The sequence below is a fragment of the Pantherophis guttatus genome, chromosome 2, assembly GCF_059756535.1.
Source record: "Pantherophis guttatus breed Tessera chromosome 2, ASM5975653v1, whole genome shotgun sequence".
In the NCBI taxonomy this organism is placed as follows: Eukaryota; Metazoa; Chordata; class Lepidosauria; order Squamata; family Colubridae; genus Pantherophis; species Pantherophis guttatus.
In genome coordinates, this window is record NC_142064.1 from 232,473,724 (window position 1) to 232,491,062 (window position 17,339).

The following is a 17,339-nucleotide window of genomic DNA, read 5'->3' on the forward strand; positions in this document are numbered from 1 at the left end:
AAAAACATCAACTGGCTCACCTACAATGTAAAAGCAGCTGTGCTAGACCCAAAATGGCCCCTGCAACAAGCAGGAACCTCACACAGCCACAAAAAGCCCCCCCAAAAAATTTCACACTCTAAACACACACAACACAACACAACTGGCTCACCCACAATGTAAAAGCAGCTGTGCTAGTCCCAAAATGGCCCCTGCAACAAGCAGGAACCTCACACAGCCACAAAAAGCCCCCCCAAAAAATTTTCACACTCTAAACACACACAACACAACACAACTGGCTCACCCACAATGTAAAAGCAGCTGTGCTAGTCCCAAAATGGCCCCTGCAACAAGCAGGAACCTCACACAGCCACAAAAAGCCCCCCCCCCCAAAATTTCACACTCTACACACACACAACACAACACAACTGGCTCACCCACAATGTAAAAGCAGCTGTGCTAGTCCCAAAATGGCCCCTGCAACAAGCAGGAACCTCACACAGCCACAAAAAGCCCCCCAAAAAACTTTCACACTCTACACACACACAACACAACACAACTGGCTCACCCACAATGTAAAAGCAGCTGTGTTAGTCCCAAAATGGCCCCTGCAACAAGCAGGAACCTCACACAGCCACAAAAAGCCCCCCAAAAAACTTTCACACTCTACACACACACAACACAACACAACTGGCTCACCCACAATGTAAAAGCAGCTGTGCTAGACCCAAAATGGCCCCTGCAACAAGCAGGAACCTCACACAGCCACAAAAAGCCCCCCCAAAAAACTTTCACACTCTACACACACACAACACAACACAACTGGCTCACCCACAATGTAAAAGCAGCTGTGCTAGACCCAAAATGGCCCCTGCAACAAGCAGGAACCTCACACAGCCACATAAAGTCCAAAAAACCAACTTTCACACTTTACACACACAAAATTCCACATACAGCTTTGTGAGATTTTGTGTGTTTGTGTAGTTAGAGTGAAACACTACAGAAACACACTAAATCTCAGAAAGCTGCACAAATATTATTTTATTTTATTTTTATTTTTATATGAAAGCTAAATTTAAAACTTCCTAAACTTTAAATGGCTAGGTCTAAAAAAGAACAACTAAAAAAACCCCAATTGACTATTTTTTTTAAAGATCCCAAAGGGGAAAAAAACTTACCCAATAGAACAGGGGTCTCTAACCTTGGCAACTTTAAGACTTGTAGACTTCAACTCCCAGAATTCCTCAGCCAGCTTTGCTTTGCTGGCTGAGGAATTCTGGGAGTTGAAGTCCACAACTCCCTGCTTGCTTGATTGCTGATTGCTGATGGAATAGATTCAGGCAAGCGAAGCAAGGCAAGCGTTGGGACTAGCAGCTGAGGTAAGCAAGCTGGAGGGGGAAAACTTTTTATCTTTTACATGGCTCTGGCCATCCCAGCTGAGTTGCAGGGAACTCAGCTGGAATCATCAGAGCTTGGATCGTCAGAGTAAAAGGGAAAAAACTTTTTTCCTTTTACATGGTTTCTGGCGATCCCAGCTGAGTTGCAGGGAACTCAGCTGGGATCGTCAGAGCTGGGATCGACCGTCAGAGCTGGGACCGTCAGAGCCATGGTTCTGGCGATCCCAGCTGAGTTGCAGGGAACTCAGCTGGGATTGTCAGAGCTGGGATCGCCAGAGCTGGGATCGCCAGAGCCATTTAAGGCTCATTAGAGCCTTTCGGGCTGGTCTGCCTGGTTACAGGAGAACGACACCCGGCGTATAAGACGACCCCCGACTTTTGAGAAGATTTTCATGTGTTAAAAAGTCGTCTTATACGCCGGAAAATACGGTATTTCCTTTAACTTGAATATGTCTGTATGCATGTATGTTACCTTTGTGTTGTTAAATATAAGTACCACAGAATTATTCTTGAATTATTTAGCTTTTGCAGTCTCAGATTTGAGTATCTCTGGGCCAGGCAAGTTAAAGATCTCTTTTAAATGCCTGAAGCTGCTTTATGGTAAATATGATTATTGGTTCATATAGTGTCTTAGATACCCCAAGATTCCTAATCTGACTACAACAATTTTGTAGTCAGTCTATTCTATTCAGTCTCCAAAATAGAATCAAAACCTGTGAATCTCCTCGCATTGTTTGAACACAGGGATAGGTTTGTCAAATGCCATTAAACACATTAAGCCATCTAGTCAAGTTTCCAGTATACAATTTGCTGTTGTTAGTTACGAAGTCGTGTCCGACCCATCGCAACCCCATGGACAACATTCCTCCAGGCCTTCCTGTCATCTACCATCCTCCGGAGTCCATTTAAGATCACGCCTACTGCTTCAGTGATTCCATCCAGCCACCTCATTCAGTATACAATTATCACCTGTTAACTGAGGAGTCCAAATTTGGAGAGTGAGCTACCTAAAGAAAATACATGGGCAGATGAATTGACCTAGCGGACTTATATGTATATTGTAATATGCAAGGAATGTTACTGTTTATGTGTTTCTGAAAATAATAAAAAAAAATCTAAAGTCTGGGAGAGAGAGAAAATAAAGGAAAAGGAAAAATAAAGTGGAAAGGAAAAAAAAACCTCAGCTGACTAATGTTATTGTGGACTTTCTATCTACTTTTCACTGATGTATTTATCTAATTTCTATAACTACTCAATTCAATTGGCTTACAATTCTTGAGTGCTTGTTAGATCTGTTAGAAGAGGGGAAGCCCTCTTCTCTCAAAAAAAAGAACTGCCTGTAAAATGGAATGATTGTCTGGAAAGAACTTCCTGCCCCTGTTTCATCCAAGGGCTAAATTTGAAAGAAGCTTCATTCTTCTGTTTCAAGTTAACTCACTATGGAACTCCAGTTCATAGTCTCAAATGATACATTCAATGTAAGATGCAGGGCAACAGGTTTAGGAAGATTGCCATAGCTGTCCACATATCCTTTGTGGGTTTTCCAGGAGGCAGATGGTTAGTCATTGTGGAAAACTGCATGAGGTTGCTTTAGATAGGCATTTGTTTTGTTTTGGCAAAGAGCCTTCTCTGGCTCAAAATGCATGTGATTGTTTTCACGCACTTCTCTCAAATTTGAATGGTACGGTTTCAGTTTGCATACTGCTTTGGAAACTCAGTCAGTTGTGGTTTACTCAGTAAAACATGATGAAATAAACCATTGCCAAATTTGTTCAGTGAAATAAAAGTCTTTTCTCTCCAAGATTCTATTAACCATATATGGGGGCATTTCAAAACAGCGAGCTTAAATAACTGGCAAAATAGAACTGCTTGTTTAATTAGGTACTGAATGAAAAATTGCTTATTTTGTGTTGGTTGTTTAGACCTCCAAAGCACCATGGTTTTGTGCCAATCATTCTCTCTCAGCCCAGGTCACCTCACTGCTTTGGGAAGAATAAGAAGAGGAAGGAGTATTGTGTGTGTTTGCCACTCTGAATCATTTATAAAGATAATTAAGGCGGGATATAAAATCAATCAATCAATTCTTATGAAGTAGTAAATACAAATTCTTCCAGATTGCACAAACAAACAAGCAGAATGCTTTGTTATTGTAATTAAGGCTCCCGTCAAGAATTTCTTTTGTAATAGCTTCTATTTTTATGCTATAGTTTGTGTATCAACTTGAGATTAGAATTTAAAGTACTTGTGTTCATTTGCATTTTCTGAAACAGATACGTTGCCTTAATGCAGATATGTCAGTAAGTATAATAAATGTGGGCACTATCCAAATGCAGGCACATCTTTCCAAATGTTCTATACATGCAAAAATACCTTCCACTTGTTGATACTTAATTTCTCATTAATGCAACTTTTTTCCCCATTTATTTCTACCTGAGACTTTCCTAAGCCACCATGCTCTCTTCAGGATACTTGGCAATGCTTCAGCATCACACTAGGAAATATTTCCCTTGTCTAATGAGGCATCTGTTGTGACAAGACCTAGTACTAATACTCACCAGTGTTTTACTTTCTTTGCCTGATTTATTCATACATGAAGTTAACAGAATAACAGACTTGGAAGGGATCTTTAGACAAACGGTTGTCTAATCTCTTCTTAAAAATCTCGAGTGTTGAAGCACCCAGAACTTCTGGAGGCAAGTTGTTCCACTGATTAATTGTTCTAACTGTCAGGAAATTTCTGCTTAGCACTAGGTTGGTTCTCTCTTTGATTAGTTTCCTTCCTTCAGGTGCTTTGGAGAACAAATTGACCTCCATTTCCTTGTGTTCAAATATTGGAACACTGTTATTATGCCTTCTTATACCCTGTTTTCCCCCAAAATAAGACATCCCCTGATAATAAGCCCAATTGGGCTTTTGAGTGCATTGCAATAAGGCCAAGTGCTTATTTCAGGGTTCGAAAAAATATAAGACAGGGTCTTAGTTTCGGGGAAACACAGTATATATATGCTCCAACGCTGGAAGATTTTAAGAAAAGATTAGACAATCATCTGTCTGAAATGGTATAGGGCTTCTTGCCTGAGCAGAGGGTTGAACTAGAAGACCTCCAAGGTCCCTTCCAACTTTGTAATTCTATTCTATTCTATTCTATTCTATTCTATATATATTCCTTCTTTTTATTAAACTAGACATACCCAATTCCTGCAACCGTTCTTCAAATGTTTTAGCCTCCAGTCCCCTAATCATCTTTGTTGTTCTTCTCTGCTCACTTTCTAGAGTCTCAACATCTTTTTTATATCATGGTGACCAAAACTGGATGCAATATGCCAAGTGTGGTCTTATCAAGGCATTATAAAGTGATAATTAACATTTCACATGATCTTGATTCTGTTCCTCTGTTAATGCAACCCAGGAGTGTGTTGGCTTTTTTGGCAGCTTCAGCACACTGTTGGCTCATATTTAAGTGATTGTCTACTAACGCTATTGATTTATTGAGTTGAATAAATCTGTTTGACTTATTCATATATGTATTTATTTGAAATTGAAAATGCTTAGACTTCCAGTTGCAGTGAGAGTCATTATCTGTGACTGTTTTAGGATTTCATATCCATTTCTCTTCTTTGGAACCTTCCAAAATCAGGGTCTGGACTTACCAAAATACTCTGGGAATTCAAGGTAGATAAAAGTTAGTACTCTTTCTCACACTGCATAAATTTACTAGGATAAAATATGGGTGTCTGTTAAATAGATGTAGACAAAGTTACTGTGAGGTGTGAAATGACTAAACACTGCCAGTCATGAGACTAATATATTAGTGAGCATGGCAACTTAATCTATTAATGGCAGAACAGCATTTCTTTCGGTTACTAGTAGAAAGCCAGTAAGATTTTGCTGCTAACAGTAATAAAAAATGGTTGATGGTGCCATTATGTCTGAATGTATGTGAAAAAGAAGAAGAGAATGATGACCTGATCTTGTTTTGTTAACTGAAAATTATCAGATTGCCAAGAAGCATTCAAGCATGAACATGATAAGTGCTTCTTCTTAACTTAGAGATGGCTATAATTTTAGCCTTTCTGCTTTTGGAAATAGATGGTTGCTGAGTAGATCTATTCAGTATCTATTTCAGTCTATGCATCACAGCTCCTTTTATACAAGCAGAAGTTTAGAATCATTTAAAATCATTTTCAATTGTTTTATAAGTTTAAATGGTGTATAGATTGTTTAATTATTTTTTTTTTAAAAAAAAGCTGGACAACAAGCTTTTTCAAATGCTGTTAGGGAGAATTGTGCTTCTCTGCCTTTTGCTCCCCCTGCAGTCACATGACCACAATCTGGGTGCTTGGCAACCTGTTCACACGATAGGTTGCCAAGCGCCCCATGGTCATATGATCGCCATTTGCAATTTCTCTGCCGGCTTCCAAAGAAAATCAAAGGGGAAGCTGGCAGGGAAGATTGCAAGCTGCTGCTGCTGCTGTCTGCTGAGAGGCCTCCCTCTCATCTCTGGGGGTTGGCTGAAAGAACAGCCTGCCAAGGGGAGCTGAATTCCTTTACTGGGGTTGAGAACAGAGCTTAGTTTCTGATGACTTTAGCTCTTTCTGTACCCTGACAAAGGCGTTGCCTTCCATGCATAGGGGAGAGATGAGATCCTTTGACAGGCAGCTCTTTTAGTCAGCCCCTAGAAATGAGAGGGAGCCAAAATCCAAGCAGACAGTAGAGAGGCAGTGCAATAAGGTAAGCAGCACTGGGTGCCTCAGATTGACACGGGTGGGTGGGGTAGGGGAGGTCCTAAGAGGCCCGATGAGGCTGCGTGCAAATATCTTTCACTCAGGAGCTGAAAATCCTGTTTGGATTTCAGCAGGGAGGGTTTCCAGCTCCAAAGTTGAGCTTTTAGGGTTCATCTTTCCAGGCATCCTGCGCTACTTCCCTGAGACTCCCTTCACTTAATCACTTAATGACTGCAACCAGAAATACTGGGATTGCAGTTGTTGAGTGAAGGTGTTACTCTTAACCATTTTGTTCAACGATCAAGATTTAGGGCTTAATTGTGGTCGTACGTTAAAAACTACCCGTATGTATGGACATGCCTCCATGTTTCTCTGTGAAAGTGATTTGAGTTTGTTTAAGAAAAACGTTGGTATGTGCAGATGGGAAATCAATTATACAAATGGGTTAGCTTATTTTACAGTCAACTACATCTCATTATATATCTTTTTGCCCCGGTCTTGCTTTTCAAGATGGGGGTATGGCACTGAGTATGCCTTTTGAGCAACCAAGAAGTGACAAAGAGGTAAATTATAATGAGCAGAATCACCTCCTATGGCAGTGATGGTGAACCTTTTCGGCACCAAGTGACCAAACAGGAACACACGTGCATCAGGGGTGGGTTCTACTTACCTTTACTACAGGTTCGCAACGGGGCCTTATGCGCATGCTAGCTTTGCATATGTGCGCTCTTCTGCGCATGCGCAGAAACGTTCTGATGATGTCAGGGTCGGTGGGCAGAGCCTCCCACCAGTTTTATTACCAGTTCTATAGAACCGGTGCGAACCAAGGGCAACCCACCACTGATGTGCATGTGTGTGCCCCACAAACCCAAAGACCAGCTGGCCAGTGCACATGCATGCACTGGCCAGCTGGTCTTTGGGTTTCTGGCACATGCATGTGTGCCAGCCAGCTGGTCTTCATGCGCACCAGAGCACCGAAAATCCAAAGACCAGCTGGCCGGCATGCACATGCCTGGTTTTTTGGCTGTTTTCAGGCAGTTTTCAAGCCATTTTCTGGCACTCCAGCACCCACGAAGACTAGTTGGCCGGCGCACATGTGCGCACCAGAAACCAGAAGAGCAGCTGGCGATGCCATGCGTGCCCACAGAGAGACCTCTGCATGCCACCTCTGTTACACGTGCCATAGGTTCGCCATCACAGTCCTATGGGAACAGGCACAATTGATGTGCAAGACGGATTTATACAAAAACCCTAATGACCAGGGCTTCCCCCTGATAATCAAGAACCAGAAACCATTAGTCCAGAAGAATTCCCAAACTATTTTTCTGATGAAGTGCAATCCTTCCAGTCATGGAAAATAAAACCCAGCCATTCAGTCTTGCTGTGGTTGAGTCAAAGCCTGTTCTTCCCCAGCCAGACTCCCATAGCCTCTAGGCACTGCAAACTACCATGGCATCACTTGGGCAGCTGAGAACAGAAAGCTACAGCTGTGTAATTCACTCCATGCCAATAGAAAACCGGTGCCAGAAGCTTATGTAGATATTAAATAGGTAGTCAATCCCTAAATTATTTCACAATCCAGGGATCTAGGGCCAGACCTCTCCCTTTTTTACAAAGTAAAAAAATAGAGCTGTCCTTGGAGGAAGAAGTTACAATCATACTTGGAACATTATATGACTTGTTCCATCCTATCTCACACTAGTGGTGGTAATTAGATGTTATTCTATGGGATTCGAACCTTTACTTGGAATTGAATTCATTTACACGATTATTTTTCAGGAGCTATCCAGGTCCTGATCCTCTTTGATTGCCAGAAGGGATATACAGAATCTATGAGAATGGCATATGTAATCCACCTTTACATAAGCTCTCAAAGTAGAAAGCAATGGATGTTACAGTACAGGGCTTAAATTCCATAGAATAACATCTGACTACCTATGTCTAATAAAGTCAAAATAGGGCGAATCCAGTCATATAGTACAGGGGTGGGTTCTACTTATCTTTACTACCGGTTTGCAATGGGATAGCGTGCGTGTGCTTGCTTCGCTCGCACAAGTGCCTTGCTTCTGTGCATGTGCAGATCGCTTCTGATGACATCAGGGTCAGTGGGTGGAGCCTCCCGCTGGTTTTACTACCGGTTCTATAGAACTGGTCCAAACCGGGGACAACCCACCACTGATATAGTACCAATCTAACTGAAAGCACCACACAGGATATGTATAATGTAAAAATAGAAAAATATCCCCTCTGCTCCAAAGAGAAAGAGTAGACATCATGTAAAATCATATACATGGAGCATGACAATGTAAAATTCTGTTACATTAAGGATTATTGGATTTTAAATTAATGTTTGCTTTTGCAGGGCCAAGAAGAGTTCTTAGATCAGTTTTTAAATAACATATGAATATAAGGAGAACTAAAAGTAGTTAGGGGTGTTAAATTTTTATTTAAGTCTGTTATTTACACCCAATCATGAACATGTTAAAATCTCAGTAACAAGTTCAAAATTGTTGTCAGATATCATCCCTGTTCTGTTACTTCTTTCCCATCTAGAGAGGTGTTTAGGTCTTTTAAATGTATGTATGAAAGGGGCAAATCTGAAACAGATTCGAAGCACCTGTTTGCCCAGAAAATCTTGGCTATGAGGTAATTGAAACTTTATAAACTTAGCCACTGCTGCTAATTACACTGAATAAGTAAGGCCAAGAAGCTCCTAGGATTTTGCAGGGGAAGAGATGGGGATTGCCCAGGAGTTTAATTAATTAATTAATTTGCTATTCATTTATTTGAAAAAAACAAAAAAACAAAAAACAGATTTCAAGCAGAAATAATCTAATTAGGAAATGTTAAACTTTGGGAATTTGCCTTCTAAACTAGTGTGAAGAACGAGACTTCCATAATGCTGAGCTTCAAGAAATGTTATTAGAATGTTGATCAACCACCAAAGCCATCATTCAACTACTTTTCAGCAAAAGCCAAATTAACCAGAGATCTTCAACTCTTAAATCAGCATAAAATTAGGTAAAGGTAAAGGTTTCCCCGCACATGCATGCTAGTCGTTTCTGGCTCTAGGGGCGGAGTGCTGTTACCTTACCACCAAAGTGGTCCCTATTTTTCTACTTGCATTTTTTACATGCTTTCGAACTGCTAGGTTGGCAGAAGGTGGGACAAATAATGGGAACTCACCCCGTTATGCGGTGCTAGGGATTCGAACCACTGAACTGCCGAACTTCTGATCGACAAGCTCAGCATCTTAGCCACTGAGCCACTGTGTTCTTAACAGCTCCATAAAAAGGGGATTTTTTTTGCTAATCCCTTTTTTTTTCCCATCCATTTCAAATTCACAGATTCAGTATTGTCATCAAGTCCTAGCTATGCATTACACGCTCGCACAGGGAAACGAAAATAGAATGCTGCTTGCAGACTTGACAGAAGAGCCACTATTTAAAACTGAAATAGCTGTGTATTGAGGTTAGAGCAATTATACCAAGTTATCTTCCAGTCATCTTTCCTGAAACATTGCAATTGTTATTTCTTGCTGTAAAAATTAACTGTAGTATGCTTATAAACAATGACATACTCGGCCCTCCAAGAAATCTCTCTGAATTCCTTTGATTGGTACTAACAGTTAGTCTTGTATGGATCAACAATAATAGGTATCCCTTTGTCCCCAGAAAGGACCTTCAGAAGGGTCGGACCGAGTGAAGAAAGGTGGATCCTACATGTGCCATAAGGTAATGATAAAAGGCCTTCTATATTATTGGTCTGATGATAGTAATCTGCAGTCTTTATTTGTATATCCAGTAAAAGCTAATAAAAAAATAAATTGTGAATATTTGAAGACAGGAGCCTCTTGGAAGTAGCACGTCAAATAGAAATAACTTGATGAATAAGCAAGCTCTAGTTGGAGTTTATTTGAGCTGAGATAAAATGCCAATTGTCTTCTAATTTTAGCTTGACGGCAATTTAGCTGTCCCGTCTTCTTAAGACAACAATGAATTTGACAGTCTCCAGCAATTAGTCTCTAAAACTGCCAGCTTGTGAGGTTTTAGAGTTTTTAAAGAATATCTAAGTGCCATTTTGAGGCAAAGAAAAACCTTTATGGCCATCACAGGTACAACAAACATTGGACAACAAGCTAAACTTCATGGGGGAGCTCTAGGATTGCAGGCTGATTTTTCATCCAGTTTTTGTCTCCAAGGCTTTTCATTACTCAGCCCAAGGTTTCTATTCTAAGAAAATTTCCAGAACCATTACTGTAATATATAAAAGATGCAGGCAGATAATGCAAGAGCAGTATAATTGAATGGAAGCTCAGTGGTCCCTGCTTTGGGTCACAGCTAACAAAATCTATTTAACCTAAGAGGAAATGAAGAAGCCAAGCTCTGCTTTTGTTTTGCTATTTGTTATTACTTATTCAATACTACTCTCCTCCAATTTTCCCCACAATAACCCTATAGAATTGGCAGGATAGAAAAATGGTGACTGCTCCAAAGTCATTCCAGTGATTTCTGTGGCTGAGGATCAATTTGGCTCTTTGCATCCCTATTATGTTTAGTCACAAACAATTACAATAATAGGATCGCAGGAAACCTCTGTAGAAATTTTTAGATTTTCACTAGCCATATTGAATGGGGATGAAGACCCTTTTAGCAGAAGCACAGAAACTGAGGCCCCAAAGATACACATTTGGCAGCCACAAGGCTTCCATACACATTTTGCTTGTTTGCTTGTTGTGTTAGATTTAGAAGGATGTCCATTTATACTCTGGGCAATTTACAAAATGGGAAAAAAGCAAAAACAAAACCAAGAATATACAGTATATATGCTTAGATAAAAATAACTCCCAAATCAGCAAAACAAAAACCATGCTATACAAAATTTGTCAGGGGCTCAACAAACAGCCTTATTCCAGATCTAGAAATAAAGCCATATTTTAAAATCGTGCAGGACTCTTAATAGGGTGGGAGGCAAATGAATTTCCAGTCAACATGTTTAATTGAATGAACCTGGAGCATCTCACACTGATCTTATTGGACAGGCTGGAATCATTGGAGCTAGGCGGTCCTTCAGATAATTAGGCTCTTTGCCATAAAGGACTTTATAGATGACAAACAACAATTGTTGATTCCAGAGAGTCTACATGGGCATTCTGGTAGTATATGTTGTAGTAGTCCAGTTATGAGATGATTAGTCCAGGAAGGGACACAACTTGACTATAGGATGAACTTTACAAAGGTTTTGCCACAGCTGCCATCTGTCCCTTGAGCAGTCCCTGCCAAATTGTGATTTTTAAAATGACACACAGGAAAATGAATCACAAATGTGATAAATAATCATTTTAATTTATTTTAATTGCATTTAATTACATTAAATTGTTTTTAGTTAAAATGATGCATCCCTTTAAAATATTTAAAATATAATTCAAATGTAGTTCAGTTGTTGTCCTAGCTTTGTCTTTTTCTTTGCCTTGCTCATTTCTTGGACTGCAGCCCTCATGCCTTCCCTCAAAGGCCACTCACTTTTCCCATGGTGCACAAAAGGGAAAAAATTGCACTGAAGGAAGTTCTTCTTATAGTGTATTCATCAGCATATGGAAAATCGTGAAAGTGTTGCCTAAAAAGAGAACATCTGGAAAATTGAGGATAAATCCATTTAAAAAAAAATATTGACTCTTAGCAGTCAGCAACTGCTAAGTCTTAAGCCAATTTTATAAATGGGAAGGTGTCCATGTGCCTATGCACTCATTTGGCTAATTCCCAATGCAATGAATGCCAAGGTATTTGAAAAATCAAAGCAAAGCAAAATAACGTTCCCTGTTTAATTTATTCTAATTAAAAATAATATACTTTTTTCTTCTGTAATGTTTTAAAAAAATCTTATTTAATAAGCATTGAAAAAACTTTCTGTGTAACACAGTTGCCATTTTCTTTTGTGAGATCAAATACTCTACTTGATCTTATTTGGAGGTGAAATTAATGTCACACATTAATTAGCAGATCTGATTAAATTAACAGGATAAAAGTTTTCTTTAGAGATAAGTAATATGGCCCATTTTAGTCTACTGTATACAGGATAGGTTTTCTTTATTAAGGCTGCTAAAAGTTCCTGCTGCTTTCAAAACTTGAAAGCATAAATAGCACATTTATGAAAAATAGTTTCATGAAGTCTCGGTCCATCTTGAGTGTATAGACATAATAAAGCTAAATACAAATCAAAGGTAGTGAAGACTTCTTACCTTGCATTAGAATAGAATAGAATAGAATAGAATAGAATAGAATAGAATAGAATAGAATAGAATAGAATAGAATAGAATAGAATTTTTTATTGGCCAAGTGTGATTGGACACAAAAGGAATTTGTCTTGGTGCATACACTTTCAGTGTACATAAAAGAAAAGATACATTCGTCAAGAATCATAAGGTGCAACACTTAATGATAGTCATAGGGTACAAATAAGCAATCAGGAAACAATATAAATCGTAAGGATACCAGCAACAAGGTTACAGTCATACAGTCATAACTGGGAGGAGATGGGTGATGGGAACGATGGGAAGATGGGAACGATGAGAAGATTAATAGTAGTGCAGACTTAGTAAATAGTTTGAAAGTGTTGAGGGAATTATTTGTTTAGCAGAGTGATGGTGTTCGGGAAAAAACTGTTCTTGTGTCTAGTTGTTCTGGTGTGCAGTGCTCTATAGTGTTGTTTTGAGGGTAGGAGTTGAAACAGTTTATGTCCAGGATGCAAGGGGTCTGTACAATTATGTGAAGCACTTTTCCTTAAATATAAAAAGGAAAATCCTAGTGAATCTTTTCCCTCATTTTTTAGTTATATTAAGTTCCTGTAATTTGCTCTTTTTGCTATACTATTTTATCAGAAAAGCACAAATGCATAAATTCTGTTAGATTTTTTAAAAACTGGATTTTGATCATATTCTAATTTATTTTGAATGACACTAAGAACAGTTGATGAGAGATAAAGTAACACTTCTAGATTTAGAGTTATTAAATGCTGGTTTATTTTTGTTATTTTGCCTGCCAGAAAATGCTTATTGTGAAAATAGAACCCCAACCAGACAAACTGTGACACAAAGTATTATTTAAGGAAACGTTTATACTAGGAAAATCATTTTGTGCTGTACAAATATGTATTTCATATTTGCATAAAAAATGTTCTGCTTAAGAGAAGCAGGCATCATACAAACACAGTATTCCTTTTTCTCTGAAGTTTCATATATTTTTGCTAATCCCAAATATGCAAGCATTCGAAATTCTGTCTTGAGAATTGAAAAAGAAACCTGAATGCATGATATGCAAAATTATATATATTTAAAGATTATTTTCTTTATGTTTATATGACATAAGACTTACTAAATTATTTTATTAGGACAAGTATCAGATATAAGCATATCTGTCTGTCTGTCGATCGATCGATCCATCCATCCATCCACCCACCCACCCATAGGTGGGTTTCAGGAGGTTCTCACCAGTTCTGGAGAACCGGTAGCAGAAATTTTGAGTAGTTCGGAGAACTGGTAGTAAAAATTCTGAGTGGCCCCGCCCCCATCTATTCTCTGCCTCCCAAGTCCCAGCTGATCAGGAGGAAATGGGGATTTTGCAGTAACCTTCCCCTGGATTGGGAAGAGAATGGAGATTTTATAGTATCCTTCCCCTGGAGTGGGTGGGGATGGAGATTTTACAGTATCCTTCCCCTACCAGGCCCACCAAGCCATGCCACACCCACCAAGCCACACCCACAGAACCGGTAGTAAAAAAATTTGAAAGCCACCACTGTATCTATCTATCTATCAAAAATAACTTGTGGCTCATTACTGGCAAAATTCTGGCAAGCCATATCAAAAGCCTTAAAGTTCTTAGGAGAAAAAAAGAATTGAACAAGAAGGTATACTGTGCAAAGCTTTAAAATCTAAATTATGAAAATTTAAAAAATGTGTATGCAGTTTAGAATAGTACAGCACTTTTAAGATAAAGTTAAAATATGAATTTTAATATGTAAAAGATTAAATAATAAGTAATAAAATTTTACCCATTGAAATAGATTGATGTTTGTTCCCACTAAACTTTATGTCCCTAGACAACTTTCAAGTCAGATATATATATATTTTGACACTGCAAACAAACAGTAGTTCTTGTATTCCTCCCTGCACCCAAAAAAAAATTCCTGGCAAAATACATCCGAAAATATACAACTAGTTCCGATAAAAAGCTGCTATGTGGAAAAGCAGTAGTTCCATGTGATTCATTTAGCCCAATAACCCCAGGATTATGATTAATTTGGAGATTGGAGGCTTTAAGAATGGAGACAGAATACATTTCTCTCTTATCATTTTTTTTCATCTCAATGTATCACCACAAATACTCGCTGTCTGGCATAGACACTGTGACACTCCACTGTGACAGGACACTGAAATCACTATGGCAACAAAGATCTTCTTATTTGCCTACAGCTGCAATTCTCGAATGATAAAGTGATTTCTTTTTCAAGGAAACTAAACTGGTTGCCGGGAGGGCACGAGGAGTCATGGGATAAAATTAAAAAGGTGTTAAAAAGTGAGGAGGAAGTTAAAAAGAAATTAACCTGTATCTTCAAACTGGTAAGAATCAAATTATCTTTGGGTGCCATTTGTTTCTGTCACGATGGGAAGCACCATTCTGGACACCTGTTTAATGAAGTCTAGATAGAAAATGATTCCATTCAATGACTAATAGTCTTCCTGGCAGCTATTGCATTGCCATCTTGGCAAAGCTGCTATGATATGTTTCATCCATGGGAACACTTGTGGTAATCCTCTCGTTCTCCTTCCTAGTCCTATTGCTATAGATATCGATGTGCAGCCCGAAGCCAAAATACGCCTGACAGCTCAGCTTCCAATCTGGGGTTCCGCTGCGCTGCTGACAGTCTGCCAGCCTACTTAAAGTGACAAAGCTTGACAGCCCTGGAGGACAGAGAGATCTGCAAAAAAGGATGCAACTCAAAAGATTCTACATTTGTCTTGCCAAAATAGAAGATACTGGAAATTCTGAATATTTCAGCCAGCAGCTTTTGTTTTCTTTGATCCCTGGTTGGTAAAGAACTTAGGTTGCCTTTTCATTTAATGCGCCTTATGTGAAATACATTTGATTATTGAGTTGCTTTAAATTTAAGAACTAAATCATATCAGACATAGTTTTGTTTTTTTAATAAAAGACATTACCATTCAAATGATAGATCAATTTACAGAAGTAATTAAGCATCTTATATTTAATTTTTTTTTTAAAAAAATATGCCTCTAATTAAGATGGAATAGCACACAGTGTTTGTGGGGATAAAAAACACATCACAGATTACTCTGATCCAAAGAAATTTCAAAGCTGTTTGTATGTTATTTATGTTATGTTTATCTTACTTTCTTGTTCCATTGGTTTCAGTGGGTCTTAAGTCCAATTCACATTCTTCAAGATTATCTGTTTTAATTTAATTTTGAAAATAAGCCATTATCTGTTTTCTGAAATACACTGATGTAATTTATGTTTGAATTAGTATGATTTATTGTTGCTTTTCATGAAGATAGTTCTTATAATTATTGATTTCTTCAGCAGCTATAGCAGAGAAACATTCCTGACCTAAAGCTTTGCAGATAACTTCCTAGGACCTCCATTTTTCCAGCCTCAGTACCTAAATTTTGGGGGCCACTTTTTCTTGCCTCCCCCCATCGAAAGAGTTCTATGGGGCAAATATTTACAGTAAGTGTAAATTCAAGAGACAGCTGCCCCCTGTGGGCACTGGAATCTATGTGGAGCAGCAAAAGAACTCCCTCTTAACAAGGATAAGGTTTTTATTAGAAGGTCCCCAGTTTGTAATCTAATTAAGATTACAGGGCCCAAGCAGTGTTGGAATGTGTGGAGACCACCTCCCCTACCAGGAATAATAGAAAATAAACTATTTTTATTTAACATAAAATAAGCCTGTGGGGGGGAGCAGGCTGCCTGCAAAATAGCCAGCATCTGGGCTGTGGTGCCTCGCCCCTTTAAAATCTCTCCCGAAGTAGTCCAGCAATTTGTGGCTATGAAAGCTGAGTAGAAAGGCAGCTAGGTGTTGTTGGTATGAGAGGGAAGCTGGTTTGTATTTGGGAGATTGCAGAAGTCTGAAGCAGCCTAAAGCAAATAGAAGAGTTATCGTTCGCCAGAAGTTAGGGGTCACAAAGAGAAGTAGTGGAAGAACATGAGTTGTATAGAATTGTAGAAGAATGGTAGAGTAAATAGTGTGCACTAGCTTTTTGAGTGCTTGTGTGTATGTTGCCTGGTATGTTGTATGGTTGTGCTGGAGCTCTGAGGTTTTGGAACCCATTGACCTGGATATATGTAAAAGAACCTGTGACAAAGTTATTGGGGAATAAGACAGTTGTATCAAGTATTAGGAAGCTAGAAAGGTATCTAAAAGGGAAGGGAAGGAAGGAACTCCGTTAAGGACAGCAACCCTGGTGTGCCTGCCTTATACCTGCCATCTTGATTTGACTAGCTCCAATAGTCTTGAGGCTCTGGAGCTAAACCCCAGGCCCAATCAGGAAGCGCACACTTCAAGCCTTTGCTTCTCTTGAGAGCTTCCATTGAACAACCTCTGGGGACAAGTAATTTCTAACTCCTTGTCACTGAATCCCATCTTGTCTCTCATTGGAAGAGGACAGTTATTTTAGGGTCCTCTGTGGAGCAGGCGCCTCATTCTATTACAACAGAATTTTCCACCAGCTGATGTAAGGAAAAATGTATTTTTTCCCTAAATGGCTCCTTTTAACTATATGATTCTGTATTTAAAGAACCTGAGGGCTATAGATGGAAGTATCTGCCAATATCTTTTCAGGGAATTACTACGACAATCCTGAGATAAATCATCCGTATAATGCAAATATGGAAAATGTGCATAAAGGCATGTCAGGTTATATTTTCCTGTCCACTCTTATTACAAAGTATGCTGTTGATATTTCTTTTCAGCAGACCTTTGTAGAGATGTGGGAGGTATCTAATAAAACTTTGGAACTCCTTGGCTAAGTGTGGCTATTTAAAGGCATATATAAAGCATTAGGATGACAAAATGAAGGAAGCAGTATGTGTAGTAAATAATGTGATGCAACCCAAATCCTGGCTTACTGTCTTCAGAGCTTTTAGCAAGTGCTGTTTTCAAAAAAGTTCTCTACTTACTTGAGGGCAAAATGAGGGTGGTTTCTTAACATATTTAAAATAGA

General features: G+C 38.9%; 1 protein-coding gene across 2 annotated transcripts in view; it reads left to right on the forward strand.

Moving 5' to 3' along the window:
• The window catches only part of SUMF1 (sulfatase modifying factor 1), a 75,165-nt gene extending 58,027 nt beyond the window's left edge, over positions 1-17,138 (forward strand). Inside the window, exons 8-10 of one of the 2 annotated variants that reach the window (XR_015732680.1) lie at positions 9,448-9,571; positions 9,775-9,834; positions 14,928-14,942. Coding sequence is in view for 1 of the 2 variants with exons in the window: in XM_034431657.2 (XP_034287548.1) it covers positions 9,775-9,834; positions 14,928-15,041 (174 nt within the window). In the remaining variant the exon portion in view is untranslated. Of the gene's footprint in view, positions 1-9,447; positions 9,572-9,774; positions 9,835-14,927 lie in introns of both variants that reach the window. The other variant, XM_034431657.2, reaches the window with a different exon arrangement.
• The last annotated feature ends 201 nt before the right edge of the window (positions 17,139-17,339 follow it).